We start from the raw sequence: 20,285 nt of genomic DNA on the forward strand, positions 1-20,285 counted from the left end.
CACAGAAATAACTGATCACAGTTCAGTTAAACTGGTGGTCTTTCAGCTCTTTATCAAGGCTGACATTATTATAGAACATCGGTCTGAACAGTAAATCAGCATAAACGTTGTAAATGTACTTACGAGCCTGTGTGCCAGCCATGTTTGTGCTGTTACCTTCCTGCTGCTGAATGGTTTCATATGAGCTCAGTGTTGTACTGTGAGGACTGTGCCTGCCTTTAATGCCACTCTATCACATGCAGGAACAGCACTCCTGCTGTCACATCAACACTTGTTGAAGTAGCTTCAGGGCAGATTCCAGAGAGAAGAGCTCTCATTGGTTCTCTATACCAACCACACAGTGATGTCACAGTCTGTATAACCTGCAGGTCCGGAGAGGCTGAGCACTTCAGGGGGAATTTTAGTCAGGTCACAGAGGGATAATAGTCACCTTCACTGATGGGACGACAGATGAGTAACAGTGTGAAAACCGTTGGACAAAGGTTACAGGAGGTTACTGCACCTGATTTAAGTCAACTGCAGGTGGAACTGAAACCCCCCAAAAAGCTTTGAAGAGTGGGGGTGGGGTATTATCCCTGCTTATTCCCCCTTGCACCCTGAGTTTATTGTTTCTTAGCTTCTAATAAGCAGCATAAACAGCAGCGAGTGATTAGGCCCACCCTGCAAAGCTGAAATCCCAGAGCCGCTGTGTTTGTGTTACAGCACAGCGGCTTTCATTCACATCACATCGACACAAAGAGTGGATCAGTCACAGAAAACAGCCACACTGTGGGCGATGATATCACACCTGTGTCCTCCTGCTGTTTTCACCTTAGGTTAAACCAGACGTCTTATTTGGAACTGAAACTCTGAGATGCTTCAAGTGAAGCATATGCAGAGCTGAAAGTGTCTTTTCCTCCATCAGGATGTCACTGTCCTGCTCTTTCACAATAAAAGCCTCCATTTAACACACACTCAAGTGACTGCTGCACTCTTCATGAAAAGCACCTAAAATGAACTCACAGTAGAGCATCAAAGTAGTCTATGGCAGAGTGTGTCATCACAGGTGGTTCACACTGTGACATCACTGTGTGGGTGGTTTAGAGAACCAATGAGAGCCATCTTCTCTCTGGAATCTGCCCTGGAGCAGCTCTAACTCTGAAGAGAAGGACAGCATTCCCATCACAACACAGAGCTGCAAGAAAGGAGCCAGAGCAACACAAACATGGGCACATGTAAGTACATTTACAACTGTTACACTCATTTTACTGCTCACGCAAACTTCTTTAAGAAAATTCATGTTCATGTCCACTTTGGATACAATGTTCTAAAATCCAGAGAACCTGCTTGCCTGGGCTGGGATTAGTTGTGCGTCTGTAGTTCTATATTGTGCAGAAAGGTGGTTCATGCAGTGATAAATGTTATATGAGGTATGCAGGCAGAGAGATCATCCTCTTGGAGCAGCAGCTGGTGACAGTGGGGACAAAGAAAGGGTGTTTTAACAGTAGGAAACGTCCACGTGGAGCAGACCCAGTGTCCAGAGCCTGTAACTGACCTCTGAACCATGAACTGTTCTCCCTGAAGAATATCAGCTGATTCCTGCTAAAAGCAATGAAAGCTCAGTGGCGTCTATGAAATTGATCTCAGGTGATTTCCTTTGGATGAATAAAGTGCCAACAGTAATCCTGTTCAGCCAGTTTGACTCTAAGTTCTCGTAAGCTTCCAGCACATTGTGGTTAGCTTTCTCTTCCGGGTTTTAGAATGCTGTGGAGGTTTTGGATTGTTGTGATGCTATTTCCTCTTTTATTTTGGTAGTCATTGGTTCTCGTGTATTCCGGTAAGTTTGACTTCCTTCCCTCAGTAGTCTCACCTGTTTTCTTCCACACCTGTTCCCTACCTCAGTACATACACACTCCTCTGCTTTGTTCCCTGAAAGTCCAGCTTTGCAGAGCTCCTCAGCCTTCTGAACTCTTTCATGGACCTCTACCTGCTCCCTGTCTGGATTCTTTTTCCACTGCTGGCCTCTCTTTGAATGACCAACACTAAAGAATTGGGTTTGAACTTTCTCTGTGACACACACAGGAGAAGAGGACCTAAAAACAGTTTCCATGGCCGAGCAGCTGCATCCAAGCCTTCCATCACCAAGCTCAATGCAAAGCGTTGATGCAGTGGTGTAAAGCACGCCGCCACTGGACTCTAGAGCAGTGGAGACGTGATCTCTGGAGGGATGAATCACACTTCTCCATCTGCCAATCTGATGGAGGAGTCTGGGTTCGGTGGTTGCCAGGGGAACGGTACCTGTCTGACTGCATTGTGCCAAGTGTAAAGTTTGGTGGAGGGGGGGTTATGGTGTGGGGGTGTTCTTCAGGAGTTGGGCTCGGCCCCTTAGTTCCAGTGAAAGGAACTCTTAATGCTTCAGCATACCAAGACATTTGGGACAATTTGATGCTCCAACTCTGTGGAACAGTTTGGGGATGGCCCCAACATGACTGCACACCAGTTCTCATGCAATGTTGTGCGGCAGGCAGAGTGAGGACCCTAATGCAGGACACTTACTCAGGTGTAAACTCAAAAAACTCAGCTTTACTGCTGAAAACCACAAGGAACACAGGGAACACACAGGGACCGACGATGACAACTACGACTACAAGGACGCAACAACAAGCAGGGGAAAACACAGGACTTAAATGCACGAGGGCTGATGAGGGAACAAGACCCATCAGGGAAACACAGGTGAACAGTATGACACTAACACCACAAGGAGACACAGGTGACAACTAAATGCAACTTAAATGCTGGGTCAAAGGACCCAGGATCATGACACCAGTGCACAAAGCAGCTCCATAAAGACATGGATGAGCCAGTTTGGTGTGGAAGAACTTGACTGGCCTGCACAGAGTCCTGACCTCAGCCTGATAGAACACCTTTGGGATGGATTAGAGCGGAGACTGTGAGCCAGGTCTTCTCTCCAACATCAGTGTCTGACCTCACAGAGGTGCTTCTGGAAGAATGGTCAGAAATTCCCATAAACACTCCTAAACCTGTGGAAAGCCTTCCCAGAAGAGCTGAAGCTGTTATAGCTGCTGAGGATGGGCCCACATCATATTAAACCCCATATTAAGAATGGATGTTACTCAGGTTCATGTGTGAGTGAAGGCAGATGAGTATTTACACAATGTAATGAGGAGGAGAGCAAATAGGTGGGAGACACAGTGGGAACAAATGAGGAAAAACAAAACAGTAGACTAGAAGCAAAGTACAAGAGACAAAAGAGCACCAAATGTAATCCTATAACGCCAGGCGATCGCCGCTGAAGCGCCGGTTACTTGCCCTTACTAGTGGCGAACAGCTGGTTAAGACGTAGCATATCAGCACGGAGTCGACTTCTTACGTAACTCCGTGACCATTTGTCCTATCGATAAAATTCAAATGGTTCCTGAAAGCTCAGAAAATGCACTTCACAGCCATATACCGTGTCGAACATGTCAAATGCTGTGTCGCATTCGACATGTTCAGTGGTATAAGGTTACACAGGAAGTAACAGATGATTAACTTACAAATGAGAACATGACAGAAACAAGACAGAAGGGAGAGAATGGGAATACAAAGGGAACTAACAAACCAAGGGAAACCAAGCAAGGGACTGAGGCACAGAATGAAAAAACCCACAAGCACAAGGAAACAGACTCAACCCACCAACAAAGACTGAAATCCCATCACAAAGCTAAAGACAAACCATAAATCCATAAAGTCAAAACCCCAGCTCAAAGACTCGGGACCATGGCAGAGACTGAGAAACAAAGGAGTCTTTTTTCCACATTGGCTCCCAAAGTGCTTCGAAATTCATCTCTAGAAATTAGCATCTATGTCTTCCTGTGGCCAACTTATTATTCCAGCTGTGTATCTGATTACTGGTAGGGCATGTATTCATGTATTATGGTTTGGATCTTATTCCTACTGTTGTGGTGGCTTCTCAGCACCCATCTTACCCTCTGGAGGTATTTGGCTGAGGCTCACCTTTGCATCATGGTTCTCCTGGGTCTGTGGGAACCACAGCCAGGTACTTGTAGCTGTCCTGTTTATCTCCTACTCTGCTTTCTGACAACTCCACCCCTTCACTCCGAATCCCCTTCCCTCTCTTTGCAAAAATCCAGCCACACTTATCCAGTCGGAATGACATCCCGATGTCCTCTCTGTAAATCCTGGTCAGGTGGATCATTGAGTCGATGGCTCACTCGGCATACAGTTTGATGTCAACAGTATCTTCACAGGTCTGCCAAAAAAATCAATCAGACAGCTGCAGCTAATCCAAAATGCTGCTGCTCGTGTTCTCACCAAGACTAGAAAAATAGAGCACATCACCCCGGTTTTAAAGTCCTTAACTGGCTGCCTGTAGCTCAGAGACTAGACTTTAAAATACTTGTTATTAGTTTATAAATTGCTGAACAGTTTAGCTCCACAATACATTAAAGACTTACTATCATCGTATCAACCTTCCAGAGCACTCAGGTCTTCTGGTTCCAGTCTACTTTGTATCCCCAGAACCAGAAGCAAACATGGAGAAGAAGCTTTCAGTTTTTATGCACCTTTAATCTGGAACAAACTCCCAGAAAACTGCAAAACAGCGGAAACACTAACTTCCTTTAAATCAAGGCTGTTTAGAGCTGCCTTTGATTAGTAGTCCACAAACAAACCTGGGTGAAAGCTGCTCTAAACAAAATATCTTATTACACATTGACCATCTCCCTATGATTATCATGTGGATCTGCTTGATGGTTTAATGATTTTGTGTGATGATTCTGATGTTTCGATGATTTACTGTGTAATTGATGTTTTTAATACTTTTAATGATTTTTCCGTACATGTGTTTGATGATTTTATGATGTAAAGCACTTTGAAATGCCTTGCCGCTGAAATGTGCTATACAAACAAATTTTTACTTACTTACTTACTTACTGTTGTCCTCCATGTACAGGAGGTGGCTGATGGTCACTCCACTCCTAATTCTGTATGTGTAACTGTCCTATGTGAGTAATCTGTTTGTCTTCTTTGGCAGATGTGGAGGACCTCCACCTGAGGATGGTGCTTGTTGGGAAAACTGGAGTTGGGAAGAGTGCATCAGGAAACACCATCTTGGGACGAAATGCTTTTGAATCTAAATCTTCTATTTCTTCAGTGACATCAGAGTGTCAGAAAGTAACAGGTCAGGTGGATGGTCAGATCCTGGCTGTAGTTGATACTCCAGGTCTGTTTGACAACAGGAGGCCTGAAGAGCAGGTGAAGAGAGAAGTTGGTAGATGCATCTCCTTTGCTGCTCCTGGTCCTCATGTGTTTCTGGTTGTGATCAAAACAGACAGATTCACAGAAGAAGAAAAAAAAACATTGACAATTATTCAGAAGATATTTGGAGAAGGAGCAGCACATTACACTATGGTCCTGTTCACCCGTGGAGACGATCTGAAAGCAGGTGGAGTCAAGATAGAAACATTAATTACTGAACATGAAGCTCTGCATGACTTCATCCAGCAGTGCGGTGGAAGATATCATGTTTTTAACAACAGAAGTGAGGATCCCTCTCAGGTCAGAGAGCTGCTGGTTAAAATCAGTAGGATGGTTCAGAGCAATGGAAGAAGATACTACACCAATGAGATGCTCCAGGAGGCTGAAAGAGCCATCAGAAACGAGATGGAACGACTTCTGAGAGAAAATGCACAGCTGGCAGAAGAAGAAGCAAGAAGACGTGCAGAGAGGAAGAACAAGTTCCTGAAGGGTGCTGGGATAGGAGCAGGGGTTGGAAGTGTCTTGGGTCCAGTGGGAGCAGCTCTGGGAGCAGCAGTGGGAGCAACAGTTGTAGCAGCAAAGCAGGGAGAATGTGTTATACTGTGAAAACTATTTTAATTTGATGAAATTTTCACCAGCTTTCTGTGACTGTGTTAATCATTATTAATTATCATGTGATTACTGCATAACTTTATAAATCTGTAGTTCAGAACAATCAATACATTAGATTTTTGCAGGGTCTTTGCCTAACAACACGAGTCTGATTACACTGAACCTGATTTCTTGAATTAAAATAATAAATGTCAGTATCTGTTTGATCTCAGCATAATAAATATTTATCACTGTTATCCACACTCTTGGTGTGAATGTGAGTGTTAATGGTTGTCTGTCTGTCTGTGTTAGACCTGCTGCAGGCTGGACACTGGCAGCCTGTACAGGGTGTACATGTGTAAATGTGTCCTTAGTGTGACATTAAAACCAAGAAGCCCATGAAACTCAAAATGGCTTCAGACAGATTTACATTATTACATGCTTATTTCAGAGGTGGGAAATAATGAAGTACAAATACTTTGTTACTGTACTTAAGTAGATTTTTTTTTTCTGCTTGTAAATGTAAGGAGTAGAAAGTATAGATATTTGTGTAAAACTGGAGGGAGTAAAAGTAAAAGGTAAAGTACCGATCCCAAGCAGCAGGGAAAGCAGGCTGGCTGGGTGGGATGGAGCTGCTTAATCCCACACTGAGACCAGGAAGCAGAGTTGCAGTCTTACACGCCTCTCTGCAGCTTCTCTCCTCCTGCCATCCCCCCAAAACCCCATCCCCATAGAGTCGGTGCCTGCTCCCAGACCACCAAAAAACAAAGCTAAAATCAGCAAAAAGCTATTTAAGCATAAAAATTCAAAAACAATAAATAATACAGCTTCATCAACTGCACCAAAGAATAAAACAATTAAATGTGGATTATTAAACATTAGGTCTCTCTCTTCCAAGTCCCTGTTAGTAAATGATTTAATAATTGATCAACATATTGATTTATTCTGCCTTACAGAAACCTGGTTACAGCAGGATGAATATGTTAGTTTAAATGAATCAACACCCCCGAGTCACAGTAACTGTCAGAATGCTCGAAGCACAGGTCGAGGAGGAGGATTAGCTGCAATCTTCAATTCCAGCTTATTAATTAATCACAGACCCAGACAAAGTTTTCATTCTTTTGAAAGCCTGACTCTTAGTCTTGTCCATCCTAATTGGTAAACTCAAAAACCTGTTTTATTTGTTATTGTCTATCGTCCACCTGGTCCTTACTCAGGCCTCTATCCCACCAACAGGGTTCTGGAGCCCGTGCCGTAATTTGAACTGTTAGGCGGGTGCTCGTCCGAAAAACGGGTTCAATTCCGGCCCCACAAACTAGCTGGTCTCGAACCACGAACATGTGCCGAAAGCGGCAGAAGGGCGTGACTCTGCCGTCTCAACATTAAGTTTTCTACCATATTACATGTGTATTACATGAGAAAAGTGAAGCGATTTTCACGGCTGTGAATTAGGTTGGGCTCTAAGGCTGAACTTGCTGCTTTGTATCAGTTCATATCACAGATAAAAGGACACAAAGTGCGTACTTGTCGTCTTGCTCTAATCTCTGTCTGTGTTTCCCTCTGTGCTGCACACAGATGCTGCAGTAGTTTGGTTTGGACCCTAAAACGTATTTGCAGCGCAAGAAAGGAGAGCGTGTTCTCCCACGTTTGTGCGCTTCGGCTTCGTGTCCAGACGAGGACCCGCCCACACTCATACGTAAAGGAGCAGTTCACAGAAACGTGGTGGGAACACGGGCCCGTTCTTAAGTGTTTCGCCGGTTCATTGGGAACAGCACGAGCACTGGCACGCAAACCGGTTCCTCAGCGGTGGGCATCAGAGTTTCTGTCTGATTTCTCAGACTTTTTATCTGATTTAGTGCTCAGTTCAGATAAAATAATTATAGTGGGTGATTTTAACAACCATGTAGATGCTGAAAATGACAACATTTGATAGTGTTGACCATAACATTTTATTACAGAGATTAGAGACTAGCATTCTGTCCCGGTGCTGTGTAGATATCTTTATATTCTTTTGGGTCATATTTTTCAGTCTGTTCAGTTTTCTCTAGTCCCTGTTACATTTTCTTTCCTCTTGCGTCACAGTATTTCCTGTGGAACTGCTAAACAAGGACATGGATTTCGGGCTTACCAATTTCGTGAATCTGCCATTTTTTTCTCGCAGTGATTTTGTAGTCCAAGTTCAGTTTTGTCGAAGTTGCAAGTAAACAGGTCTAAATATTCGGTTGTTGGGTGTATTAACCCACAAGATTCCTTACATCACCCCCCAGCATCAGAGCCTCTTCAACGTGCTTGTTTCTCAGTCGGTAGCTAATCGTATTGCTGCTACCAAACTACAAAAACGGCGTGAAATGTCTCATTCACATTTAAAGAGACCGCACCAAAACGAGCTGTTCTAAGACGCACCTCAGAACAGGTGTAAAAGAGGGGTCTGTGGAGCTACGATAACGAGGAATTCAGACCAAAGCGTTGCAGTTCTACTTTATATAGACCACAAGTGAATGATTTACATATGAAAAGGAAGGATTTAAAAGCATGATGTCTCCTTTCAAGGTACTGCACTGCAGTGGTTTGAATCATATTTATCTCATAGACTCCAATTTGTTCATGTAAATGGGGAGTCTTCTTCACACACTAAGGTTAATTATGGAGTTCCACAGGGTTCTGTGCTAGGACCAATTCTATTTACATTATACATGCTTCCCTTAGGCAGTATTATTAGAAAGCACTGCATACATTTTTATTGTTATGCAGATGATACTCAGTTTTATCTATCAATGAAGCCAGATGACACACATTAATTAGTTAAGCTGCAGGAATGTCTTAAAGACATAAAGGCCTGGATGACCTCTAATTTCCTGCTTCTAAATTCAGATAAAACTGAAATTCTTGTTCTCGGCCCCACAAATCTTAGAAACATGGTGTCTAACCAGATACTTACTCTGGATGGCATTACTTTGGCCTCCAGTAACACTGTGAGAAATATTGGAGTCATTTTTGACCAGGATATGTCCTTCAATGCACATATTAAACAAATATGTAGGACCGCTTTTTTGCATTTGTGCAATATTTCTAAAATTAGAAACATCCTTTCTCAGAGTGATGCTGAAAAGCTAATTCATGCATTTATTACTTCTAGCAGTGGCGCAAAAAGGGGGTATGCACTATATGCAATGCATAAGGGCGCCGCACAAGAGGGGGGCGCCAGAACAATGTGGGAAAATATTTCTCTAGTTGCATTTTCTGTATTTAACAGCTGTGCATATGACATGATCAGTAACAGAGGCGCAGCGCTGATTAGGTGCCCCTGCACTCCTTCACCTCCCCTCCTCCTGTCCCCGTTTAAAGACAGTCGTAAGTTATGTCATATAAGTCTTGTATTTTATAAGTCCATGAATAAGTGATCTGCACACATGAACACAGTAAATGTTGAGAGGATGCGGATGGCGCTGTGTGTGTGTGTGTGTGTGTGTGTGTGTGTGTGTGTGTGTGTGTGTGTGTGTGTGTGTGTGTGTGTGTGTGTGTGTGTGTGTGTGTTTGTGTGCAGAGCTGGCCCAAGCCTTGAAGGGGCCCTAAGCAAAATTTGATTTGGGGGCCCCCCCATATTCCACTTCATTGTCTCCTGAGCCTAACTGTTATTAATGCTGAAAGGTTGAAGTTGAATATTAATTTTTTGGGATGCATTGCTGTTTCAGTCTCAGCCCATTGAAAAACAATGTATTTGATACATATTGTAAAACTTTGTCCACATAGTTGAATGCATTCCATATCCGATCTAGAGGGCATAGACTTTATAGGAAATACATGATTTAAGGTATTTGACCTGCTTTTGGGCATGTTGGACATGCTCTTTTCATCTAAAAGATCTTTATTTTTGCATAACTGTGCAAATGCACCTAATTACAGACTAGTAAATAAGCCATTTGTAATATATAAATAATAGTTATGCAGCATACAGAATTGCTGAGCATCAACAGAATAATATCAAACACAAGTGGTCAACAATTGGGCTCAGTACTGTAAATGTTATTATGTTGCTATACCACAAAATGGCATAGTGGCACCCCAAGAGCACAAATGGGGCATAAAAGTGAGGTCCAATAGTCTATCCATGCAACCTGACCACAGTGTGAAAACAACAAAACGCTGTCACCACAGGAACAGTGATTGAACCAGGATAAACCACCACACCTCACAAATGCAGTTATGTCTGAACATGAATAAAACCAAGATATGCCCAGCTAGCATGTCCCATCCACTGAACCTGGTAACTACTGAACAGCCCTGACATATAAGAGTCATGATTCTGCAGTGTGGCAGGATAAGGACCCAAACACAGGACTCAGGAGGGAAAGCATGAACTCAGAAATACACAACTTTGTTTCTGGATGCGCATCAGGTACAAGGAAACCAGAAAGCTCACCTGGAGCTAATAGGTCAACAACTAGGAATATTCAGGGACACTGAACCAGGAAACACACCTGAGTGAGACGATGTGACAAAGAACAGGAGGACACAGACGATACACACATGAGGTGATCATGGAGAGAGGACACAGCAGGGAGCACAGCAGAACAAGACAAGGGGAGTAAAACTGAATACGATACAAAGTAAAACAGGAAGTAGACATGGAAACAAATACTGACTTGACTCAACACAGGGAAGCAGACACACTGAGGGACTACAACACCTACACTAGAGCACAAGATCATAACTAGACACAAGAGGAGGACTTAAACTACAGCACAAGGAACAGAGACCAGGACTAAATCCACTTAACAGGAGAACAAAGCAGAAACAATGAAACACCTGTGGTGTCTGTACTGCTATGTTAAATGCTATATATGTATATATGGTCTCTTTCCTTAAAGCCTTTGTTGGTTTGTGCAAAAGGGTAACTTGAGATGCAGCTCAAAGGAATGCATAGATGGCCCCTGGCAGGCTCTCTTGCTTCCATATAAGGAATTGACCAGATGTCCAGTATAAGGTATAGGTTGAAGTTGTTTTCATAGCCATATATGGGAAGTTAGGAATGTGGGGGGTTTTACCAAGCCTATATAATCTTTGTGTTCTTTTTGCTGAGTTGAGTTTGGATCAATTGGCTGTCCTCTCCCAGATGTTTCGAGCATCTGTTTTGCACTCTTCACTGCACTGAACAGCAGACACTACATCGCTGATCTTGTGTTTGGCGGGTTTGTCCTTGGGATGAACCAGTTTTTGTCTTAGGGTGTGACTTGGTTTGAAGTATACTGAGATGTCATGCTTGGATCAGCGATGTAGTGTATGCTGTTCAGTGCAGTGAAGAGTGCTCGGACCTCTACATTGGTGAAACCAAACAGCCTCTTCACAAACGAATGGCACAACATAGAAGAGCCACCTCGACAGGACAAGATTCAGCAGTACATCTGCATCTGAAGGTCAAAGGGCACTCTTTTGAGGATGCCAATGTTCACATTTTGGACAGGGAAAACAGATGGTTTGAAAGAGGAGTGAAAGAAGCCATCTATGTCCACTGTGAACAACCATCATTGAACAGAGGAGGTGGATTACGTCACCAACTTTCCCCCGCTTACAGTGCTGTCCTGAGCTCCCTTCCCAGACGTCTCAACCCCCATTCACACCTTTGTTCCAGTGACCTCAATAGGCCACAGGAAACAATGGAGCGGAGTCCTAAATTGGTTTCAACTGAAACCACTGATTAAATATGACCCACGCCCCCTTCACACCTGGGCACATGTGTTCACGCACATGATCAATAGAGGGTCATAACCACCTCCAGGGGACTACGCCCGCAGGGGTTTAAATACCTGGGTCTCTCCACCATTTGGTTGAGAACTGAAGAAGCCTTTCGGATGAGAGGTGAAACGTCTTCAAGAAACAAAAAGCAGTCCAGTCGCCTTTTTCAAGCTCCAGAGATACTATGACCTGGATGACTGAGAATCTACACAGACATAGTAACAGAGTAAGGACGGTGACACAGGCTGACAGCTTGTTTTTGACAGACACACAGCGACATGATAAATACCACACTTAGACAGCTAGCGATAGCTAGGTATGTTTAGAGCTGGTTACAAACTAAACAGGTTGTAATTGCTCATGGAAACATACCTTTGTCTTTTTTCTTCCTCTAATCTTCTCCTTTCCCTCCTCTCTGCCTCACAGGGACAGCTCCTTTCTGACACTTTTCTGTTTCGTAGCTTCATCCACAAATGACCAAAACTGACGGACCATCAGGTCACCTGGAGCGCTGCTGATGCGCAGCCTGCCCAAACTACCTGAATTCAGCTGACACACGCAGTCAGTCAGCAAGTGGCCTACTCATTAAATTAGTGTTGTTACAAATATACAACAACCTCTTCACTGTACAAATATGAAGAGGTGGTTTCTTCTAACTTTTAGGACACCGGCATGTTAAAAAAAGAACAAAGTTTCATCACAAATGTAGGTGAGCTTGCTATGCAGCCGCATATGTCGCCTATGCCTCGGGCCGGCTCTGTGTGTGTGTGTGTGTGTGTGTGGGTGTGCGTATGTTTATAATACCTTGTGGGGACAATTTTCCTGACATATACTACGTTGTGGGGACCAATTGCTCCTTGTGGGGACTGAAACCTTGTCCCCACAAGGGGAAACCCTGTTTTTGGGTCAGGGGTCAGAGTTAGGGCTAAGGTATGAATTGAGTTTAGGTTAGGGTTAGGGTTAGGTATGTGATGGTTAGGGTTAGGAAAAGGGTAAAGGTAAGGTTTAGGCTGTAGAAATGAATGGAAGTCAATGGAAATTCCCCACAAAGATAGCAAAACACACTTGTGTGTGTGTGTGTGTGTGTGTGTGTGCATGTGCGCAGTGTTCTAGCTAGCGGTTGATCGCAAGGCACCGAGCCGGATTTCACCTTCACTTTCGGAGCTCTGCTATCCTGCTTGTGTAACAGTTAATATTGTATTGGATTCCACTTGTCATTATTTTTCATTTTGGGTTTATGCATAGCGGGTGAAACGGCGCCATCTCTTGGTGGTTAGCCGCGATAAGGGTAGTGGACACAGGAACCTCGTTGCCAGTGTATGGGAGAAGAGCACGAGGTGGGTTCGCTGATATTAGCACTGTGGAAAATGTTGTGTATTATTGCTGTATGTTCATATATGATCACTGGCTAACTGTAATATGTACTTATAGCAACCAGGACACTAATGAGTTGCATATTGTACCTTTGATGAGATTAATAACATTATAACACACAGTTGGAAAAGTTCGCTAGCCTGATGCTAATGGAAAATGCCATTCCTTGTAAGGTGCTGTACCCGATGATGAGCCCATGATTCTGACCAGTACATGTTCCGTTTCATGCAGGTATTTATTTCATGATATTGTATTTTTTTTCAATATAAATGTATTAGACCTCCTTGCCAGTGTATGGGAGAAGAGCACGAGGTGCTGTACCCGATGATGAGCCCATGATTCTGACCAGTACATGTTCCGTTTCATGCAGGCAGATAAAGTCAGCATTCATCTCATCCTGTCTCCTGATTGTCATTGAACACAATGCAGACACAAACTATACGACGAATGGAAACACAGAACTGGGTTATGATTATTTGGACCGAGCTGAATTAATACACGGCCAAGTTCAGCACGGTTACACTGGTGCCGTGACCTGTTCTTCAGCTGCGTCGGTGCGGGCTGAGTCTACTTCCTGGAGCGCTCGCATCGGAGTACCGGGGCTGCGTCTACTTCCTGGAGCCGCTCGCTTCGGAAGTGCCTCAGATTCGGGACAGCTGTGTGGACTCTTTACCGCTTTGGCGGTGTGGCGGTAATTTGTTTAGTAAATGCAAAGCTATTTTTAACCCTTTGTACCGTTGTTTGGAGCTGTTTGTGGTTTTATGAGTGGCAGCACTGTCGCCATTGACCGCAAATTTTTTTTTGCTCTCTCTACCTCAGTGAAGGAGGGGCGTTTTGAGACGCAACTATTTTGAGTGTATTTATTTTGTGGATGATTTCTGTTGCCCTGTTCTACTTTGTTGACCTGATGGGGATGCTTTTGTTCCCCTGTATTTGAGTTGTATGTGCTTTATTTTTTTTGTTATTTTTGACTGTTTTTTTGCTGTTGTTGGTAAAGTGTTGAGTATGGCAGGCAATTTTTTTGGTAGGGGGAGAGGGTTTACCCCTATGCCTGCAGCTGCTAGAGGGAGAGGTGTGCTTTTGTACACTCCAGATTCATCCTCACCAATACCAAGTTATGCAGATTTGGGTGGAAATGTTAATGACACTTTTGATGCACCACAAAGTGATGTTAATGATAAACGTTTGGGTGATATAGCTTCACAGATTGGAATTTCTATTGGTGAAAGTATTGCATCTTGCATTGAAACCCGCCTTAATAATACACTGTGTTCAGGAGTAGTTGGGGGTACAGCTAATGAGTCTGCAATGTTAAATGTCATTGTTCGCCCTGATGTTAAAGAACCTGTGAGTTTTACAGGGGATCATGACTCATGTTCAGTCCAAGAGTGGGAAGTCATGATGTTATCCTATTTGAAAAAGAAAGGCATCCCTGTGGCTGAACAAGCTGATGAAGTAGTATCTAAGCTTGTGGGGAGGGCACATGAAGTGGTTAAAGTGGGCATACGCAGTAAGCCAGTTTTGAATCTGCGTGAAGGACCTGAGCCCATTTTTGAGTTACTGAAGCAACACTTTAGTGATACTATGTCCTCCAGCTTGCCCTTAGCTGATTTTTATGCTACTGTGCCCCATCCTGACGAGCACCCCTTTGACTATTGGCTGAGACTTAATAAAGCTCTGGATGTGACAGAGGACTCTCTAAAGAGACAAAATAAGGCTTTTGACTATCTGTCACGTGACTTAGCTGCCATGTTTATCCAGAACTGTCCTGATCCTGAACTGTCGCTCATATTCAAGTGTAGACAGCTGAAAGAATGGACAGTTGCAGAAATTCACGAGAAGCTCGTTGAACACTGCAGAGCTCGCAAGCGACTATCCAAACACAGTGTGACCAATGTTTTGCCTTCTCAGCAACAGGAGGTCACCACTTCTATGCAACGTGCGACACTCACAAGTGCGATTGTGCCTGCGGCTGCTGTTGTGTCGCCACCTGCTGGACAGGCAGCCGAGAGCTCCCCGGACCGCCTGGACCAGGTCATCACTCTGCTCGAACGTGTTCTGGAGCAGCAGCCACAACAGTACAAGTTTCAAAGTAAGTTCAATGTGCGCACACAGAGAGACCAACCAATGAAAGTAAAGCCCGTAGTACCTTGTGCGGTATGCAGCGATGATGGACACACTACTCAGTACCACTGCAGGTCAAACCGTCTGTGCTGTTGGAGCAGCAGCTTATCTACAGCTGAGAGGAAGAAGATAGACAAGCTCATCAGGAAAGCCAGCTCTGTCCTAGGATGTCCTCTCGACTCTGCAGGTGGTGGGAGACAGAAGGACTCTGACCAAAATAACATCACTGATGGACAAGGTCTCCCATCCCATGCATGAAACTGTTGCTGAGCTGGAGAGCTCCTTCAGTGACAGACTGCTGCATCCTAAATGCACAAAGGAGCGTTACCGTAGATCCTTCCTCCCAGCAGCTGTAAGACTTTATAATCATCACTGCTCCCAACAAAAACCACAATAACCTACACAATGTAGGATAATATATAATATACTGTAAATAGTCCGGCCTGTTAAGGTTCAACACACAGGCACATCATGTACATTGTATATAGTGTTATTATTAGTAGTATTAAGGTTAATATTGTTTGTTGATTTTATATATATTTATATTCTTTTCTTAGTGTGAATTATTATATTTTTACTTATATTTATAATAACTGCGGCTGCTGTTACACCCAAATTTCCCCTCTGTGGGACAATAAAGGCTGTTTCTTCTTCTTCTTCTTCTTCTTCTTTAACTGTTTTGCGCCTGACCATGTGCGAGTGGAGTGTCCGGGGGCTGTGGTGAGGAAAGCTAGAGGCGCTAAGCAGGGGGCGCAACCACAGGAAAACTGAGTGGCCTGCATGTGGTGGGGGCAAGTGTTGGGCCTAAAAGTGATCCCCCTGTCGCAAATGTTGATGATGACATGGAGTCTGTATGCCAAAGTGTGTGCGAAGTGAGAGAGATGGGATACACACCTATAGTTCAAAACATTCAGAGACTCAAACAACATGACAAACTGTTTTATGAAGATGTGACACTGGGAGGAGAGGTTACGGTCAGAGCTTTGTTAGATAGCGGATCAATGGCATGCACCCTGAGCTCTGATGTAATACCTCGGCTGTTACATCAGCATGTGTTGAGGGGCCCCACCCTTGAGCCGACAGACACCGTGTTGATTGGGTGTGGGGGTTCCAGAACCTTACCTGCTGGAATGTGCGATCTGGAGATGGAACTTTACAGCTGCAAAGTGATTGTTCCAACATTGGTAGTTGAGAACCAGAATGAAGAACTGATTGTTGGCAGTAACCTGCTAAGATATATTGTTGACAGGTTTAAGGTGAAGAGTGATCTTCAGAACCAGGGCTCCACAGCACCCAGTGACAGTCGTGATGTGGGGCAGAGGTTGTTAAGCTTGTTTTCAAGGATGGAAAATGGTGATGAAGATATCCAAGATGCGGTCGGAACTGCTAAAATTAAACGAGCTGTTACACTTGAGCCCATGACAGAGCACCTGATTTGGGGCAAGCTGCCGCGGGTTGATACTATGTTGGTTGGAAGTACTGTTGTTGCGGAGCCAACAACAGCAAGATCTAAACCACGGACAGTCTTAGTGGGGAGGTCGGTGTCAATCTTAAGAGGTGATGGCTGGCTCCCGCTAAAGGTGATTAATCCGTCTAACAAGCCAGTTACTCTGAAACGTAACGCTAAGTTGGCGGATGTGTCTATTTGCAGTTCAGTGCAAGTGTTCGCTGATTCCCAAATCGGTATCCAACAACAAGTACAGGTGCCGCTTGATGATGGTATGAGACACAGCCTGGTTTCGGAGACCTCCACCTTACCAGATCATCCTCACCCTGTGACAACATGTGTAACCGACCCTCCCCAGTCAAAGCTAAGTGAACTGGGACTCTCTGATGTAGACATTGAGTCGTGTGACGTTGCCCCCGAATACAAGGCTAGACTGGCGGAACTCATAGTCGAATACCAGTCGATTTTCTCGAGGGACAAGCTAGATTGTGGTAAGGCCACTGGTTGCCTACACCGTATCAGAGTCATGGATGAGAAACCATTCCGGTTACCATGTAGACGCATACCGCCCACCCAGTATGAAAAACTGAGAGAGGTGTTGGATGAGATGGAGGAGCGTGAAATCATTCGAAAGTCTAGCAGTGAGTTTGCATCTCCACTGGTGATCATTTGGAAGAAGACGGGTGACCTGCGTATCTGAAATGATTTCTGCTGGCTCAACGCACGCACTATCAAGGATGCTCACCCGCTCCCTCATCCAGCTGATGCTCTAGCAGCCTTGGGGGGCAATGCATTTTTTTCGACCATGGATTTGACCTCTTGCTATTACAATGTGGAAGTCCATGAGGCTGATCGAAAGTACACTGCCTTTTCATCGCCATTTGGATTGTACGAGTACAATCGGATGCCTCAAGGACTTTGTAATAGTCCAGCTACATTCATGAGGATGATGTTAAATATCTTTGGGGACCAGAACTTCATGAGCTTACTGTGCTATCTGGATGATGTCTTGGTGTTTGCCCCGACAGAGGAGCTGGCACTCGAGCGTCTGAAAATGGTCTTTCAGAGGCTGCAGAACCATAACCTCAAACTCGCCCCAAAGAAATGTCACTTTCTGAAGAGGTCAGTGAAGTTTCTCGGTCATGTCATTTGTACAGATGGGATCCAGCCCGATCCTGACAAAGTGTCTGCTATCACCGCTCTAACTGAGTCAGACCTTATGGAGGATGGCACGAATATTCCTTCTCAGAGAAAGATCCGCTCCTTCCTTGGCATGGCAGTCTACTACCAGCCGTTTATTGAGGGTTGTTCTGCCATGGCCAGACCATTATTTCGACTAATCTCAGGTTCTAAAGGTCCACGTGGAGGTGGGAGGAAACGTCGCCAAGCCCGTAAACAGCTCCATGCTGAGGATTGGACTGGGGATTGTCAGCAAGCTTTCTGCCAACTTAAGCAGGCTTTGCTGGATCGGGTCATGCTGGCCCACCCGAACTTTAGTGAGCCCTTTCTGCTGTCTGTGGATGCTTCTTCTGACGGACTTGGTGCAGTCCTGTCACAGGTACCTGCTGGTGGTTCAACAGCCAGACCAATTGCCTTCGCCAGTAAATCGCTTAGTTACGCCCAGTCTAAGTATCCAGCGCATCGGCTAGAGTTTTTCGCCTTAAAGTGGGCGGTGTGTGACAAATTCCATCACTGGTTGAGAGGTCACCAATTCACCGTGTGGACAGACAATAATCCGCTGACCTATATTCTGTCCAAGGCTCGGTTAGATGCATGTGAACAGAGGTGGATCGCTAAGTTAGCGCCATTTCAGTTTGACATCAAGTTCATTCCTGGATCAAAGAATGTGGTGGCTGATGCTCTTAGCAGGCAGCCCTTCGTACAGTCTAGTACATCTCACCATTTGACAAGAGTACCTTATGACAAGTTACTGGCAGAGGCTGCAGCGCTTGGTGCTAATGGAGTTCAGGAGGTGTTTCGCTGGTCAGCTAACCCACCTGAAGTAGCATCTGAGTGCGGCCAACAGATATCTCAGGGTGTGGCAGTTGTTAAGTCAGGGACAGTATCATCGCTGGAGGTGGCTGCTGCACTTCATGGATGCAGTGAAGGTGACGCTGTGGTGTGCCCACATGCCCTTCTCCTGCCACAGTTCTCGCAGACGGTTCTAACACCCCCGCAGGTCAACTCTGAGGTGTTCTCGCATGATGTATTGAAAGAAAAGCAGAGAACTGATGCTGTTCTGAGTAAAGTAATCTTCTTTGTGGAGAGAAAGCGGAGACCATCCAGGAGGGAACGTGCCAAGGAATCGTCTGAGGTCGTCAAGCTTTTGAGGAGCTGGGATAAGCTTGTACTGAGAGACGGAGTTCTGTACCGCGTAGCTAAAAATCCTGTCACAAAGAGAAAGACCTACCTTTTTGTTGTTCCTCACTCATTGCGCAGTAAGGTGTTACAAGGTGTTCACGATGAGGCTGGCCACCAGGGTCAGCAGCGGACATTGTATCTGACAAGACAAAGGTTTTATTGGATAGGCTTGCTGCGTGATCTTATGGAGTATGTACGACACTGCAGACGCTGTGTAGTCAGCAAGTCACCAGAGCCTGAAGCCAGAGCCCCATTGAAAAATATAATGACCTCTGAACCTCTTGAACTGGTCAGTGTCGATTTCTGGACTGCTGAGGATTCGTCAAATCGTTCGTTGGATGTGCTAGTGGCTACTGACCACTTCACGAAGATGGCACACGCCTTCTTGTGCCCCAATCAGTCTGCCAGAGCAGTTGCGCACCAGTTATGGAACAACTACTTTTGCATTTATGGGTTTCCCAAGCGGCTACATTCAGATCAGGGGGCCAGCTTTGAGAGTTCGCTAATTGCAGAGCTATTGAATGTAGCAGGTGTGCAAAAGTCACACACTACACCTTATCACCCTATGGGAAATGGCTCGTGTGAAAGGATGAATTGGACTCTAGGTAACATGATTCGAGCGCTGCCACCAAGAGCTAAACACCGTTGGCCAGAGGCCCTGAAATCCCTGACATTCGCCTACAACTGTACAGTGCATGAAACAACTGGATATGCACCGTTTCTCCTCATGTTTGGGAGGGTGCCACGTCTTCCGGTGGATGTCATATTTGGCTCTGTACTCAGTGATCCAGAGGTGGTGGACTATGACCGCTACATTGAGTCCTTGCGGAAGGACATGAGAGAAGCCATGGCCGTAGCTCAGTCAGCGGCAACTAAACAGCTCCAGCGTCACGCTGATTTATACAACCGTAAGGTACGGGGGGTACCGGTGGAAGTAAACGACAGAGTGTTGCTGGCCAACAGAAAGGAACGTGGCAAACGGAAGCTTGCTGACCGCTGGGAAAGCACGGTGTATGTGGTGGTCGGAAAGGACAACGAGAGCCACACATTTAGGATTCAGAATCCTGTTACAGAGCAAGTGAAAGTGGTCCATCGCAACCTAATAATGCCAGTAAACTTCCTCCCTCTGTCCGAACATGACTCTGATGACCAGGAGGAGGTTGTATTGTCACCATCTTCAAGTGAACTTGACCTTAGTGTCGAGAGGTCAGTTGTCGGTGACACTATTTCTGACTCAGCAGAGTTTAGAACAAGAGTGTGGGTGTCTGAACTGCCTTTGGGAGCAGGCAGTGGGTCAAGTGCAGAGGATGCTGAGCAGTTGGAGCTGGATGAAGCGTTGGAACCTGCTGATGTCTTGTCCAGGGGCAGTGCGTTACCTCAAGGCCAGCCAGTTTTT

General features: G+C 45.0%; 1 protein-coding gene, 1 long non-coding RNA gene and 1 pseudogene across 2 annotated transcripts; 2 read left to right on the forward strand and 1 right to left on the reverse strand.

Moving 5' to 3' along the window:
* The window catches only part of LOC115791921 (GTPase IMAP family member 8-like), a 263,474-nt pseudogene that overhangs the window by 49,001 nt on the left and 194,188 nt on the right, over positions 1-20,285 (reverse strand).
* Positions 1,130-6,031, forward strand: LOC115791934 (GTPase IMAP family member 9-like). Its single transcript, XM_030746234.1, has 2 exons — positions 1,130-1,214; positions 5,036-6,031. The coding sequence occupies exons 1-2, from the start codon at positions 1,205-1,207 to the stop codon at positions 5,863-5,865; spliced, it is 840 nt and encodes a 279-aa protein (XP_030602094.1). The 5' UTR covers positions 1,130-1,204; the 3' UTR covers positions 5,866-6,031.
* On the forward strand, positions 12,776-13,381 carry LOC115791945 (uncharacterized). The gene is made up of 3 exons (XR_004020992.1): positions 12,776-12,920; positions 13,131-13,188; positions 13,328-13,381. It is a non-coding gene; the product is annotated as an uncharacterized LOC115791945 (long non-coding RNA).

The sequence above is a fragment of the Archocentrus centrarchus genome, chromosome 14 (assembly GCF_007364275.1).
Source record: "Archocentrus centrarchus isolate MPI-CPG fArcCen1 chromosome 14, fArcCen1, whole genome shotgun sequence".
NCBI lineage: Eukaryota > Metazoa > Chordata > Actinopteri > Cichliformes > Cichlidae > Archocentrus > Archocentrus centrarchus.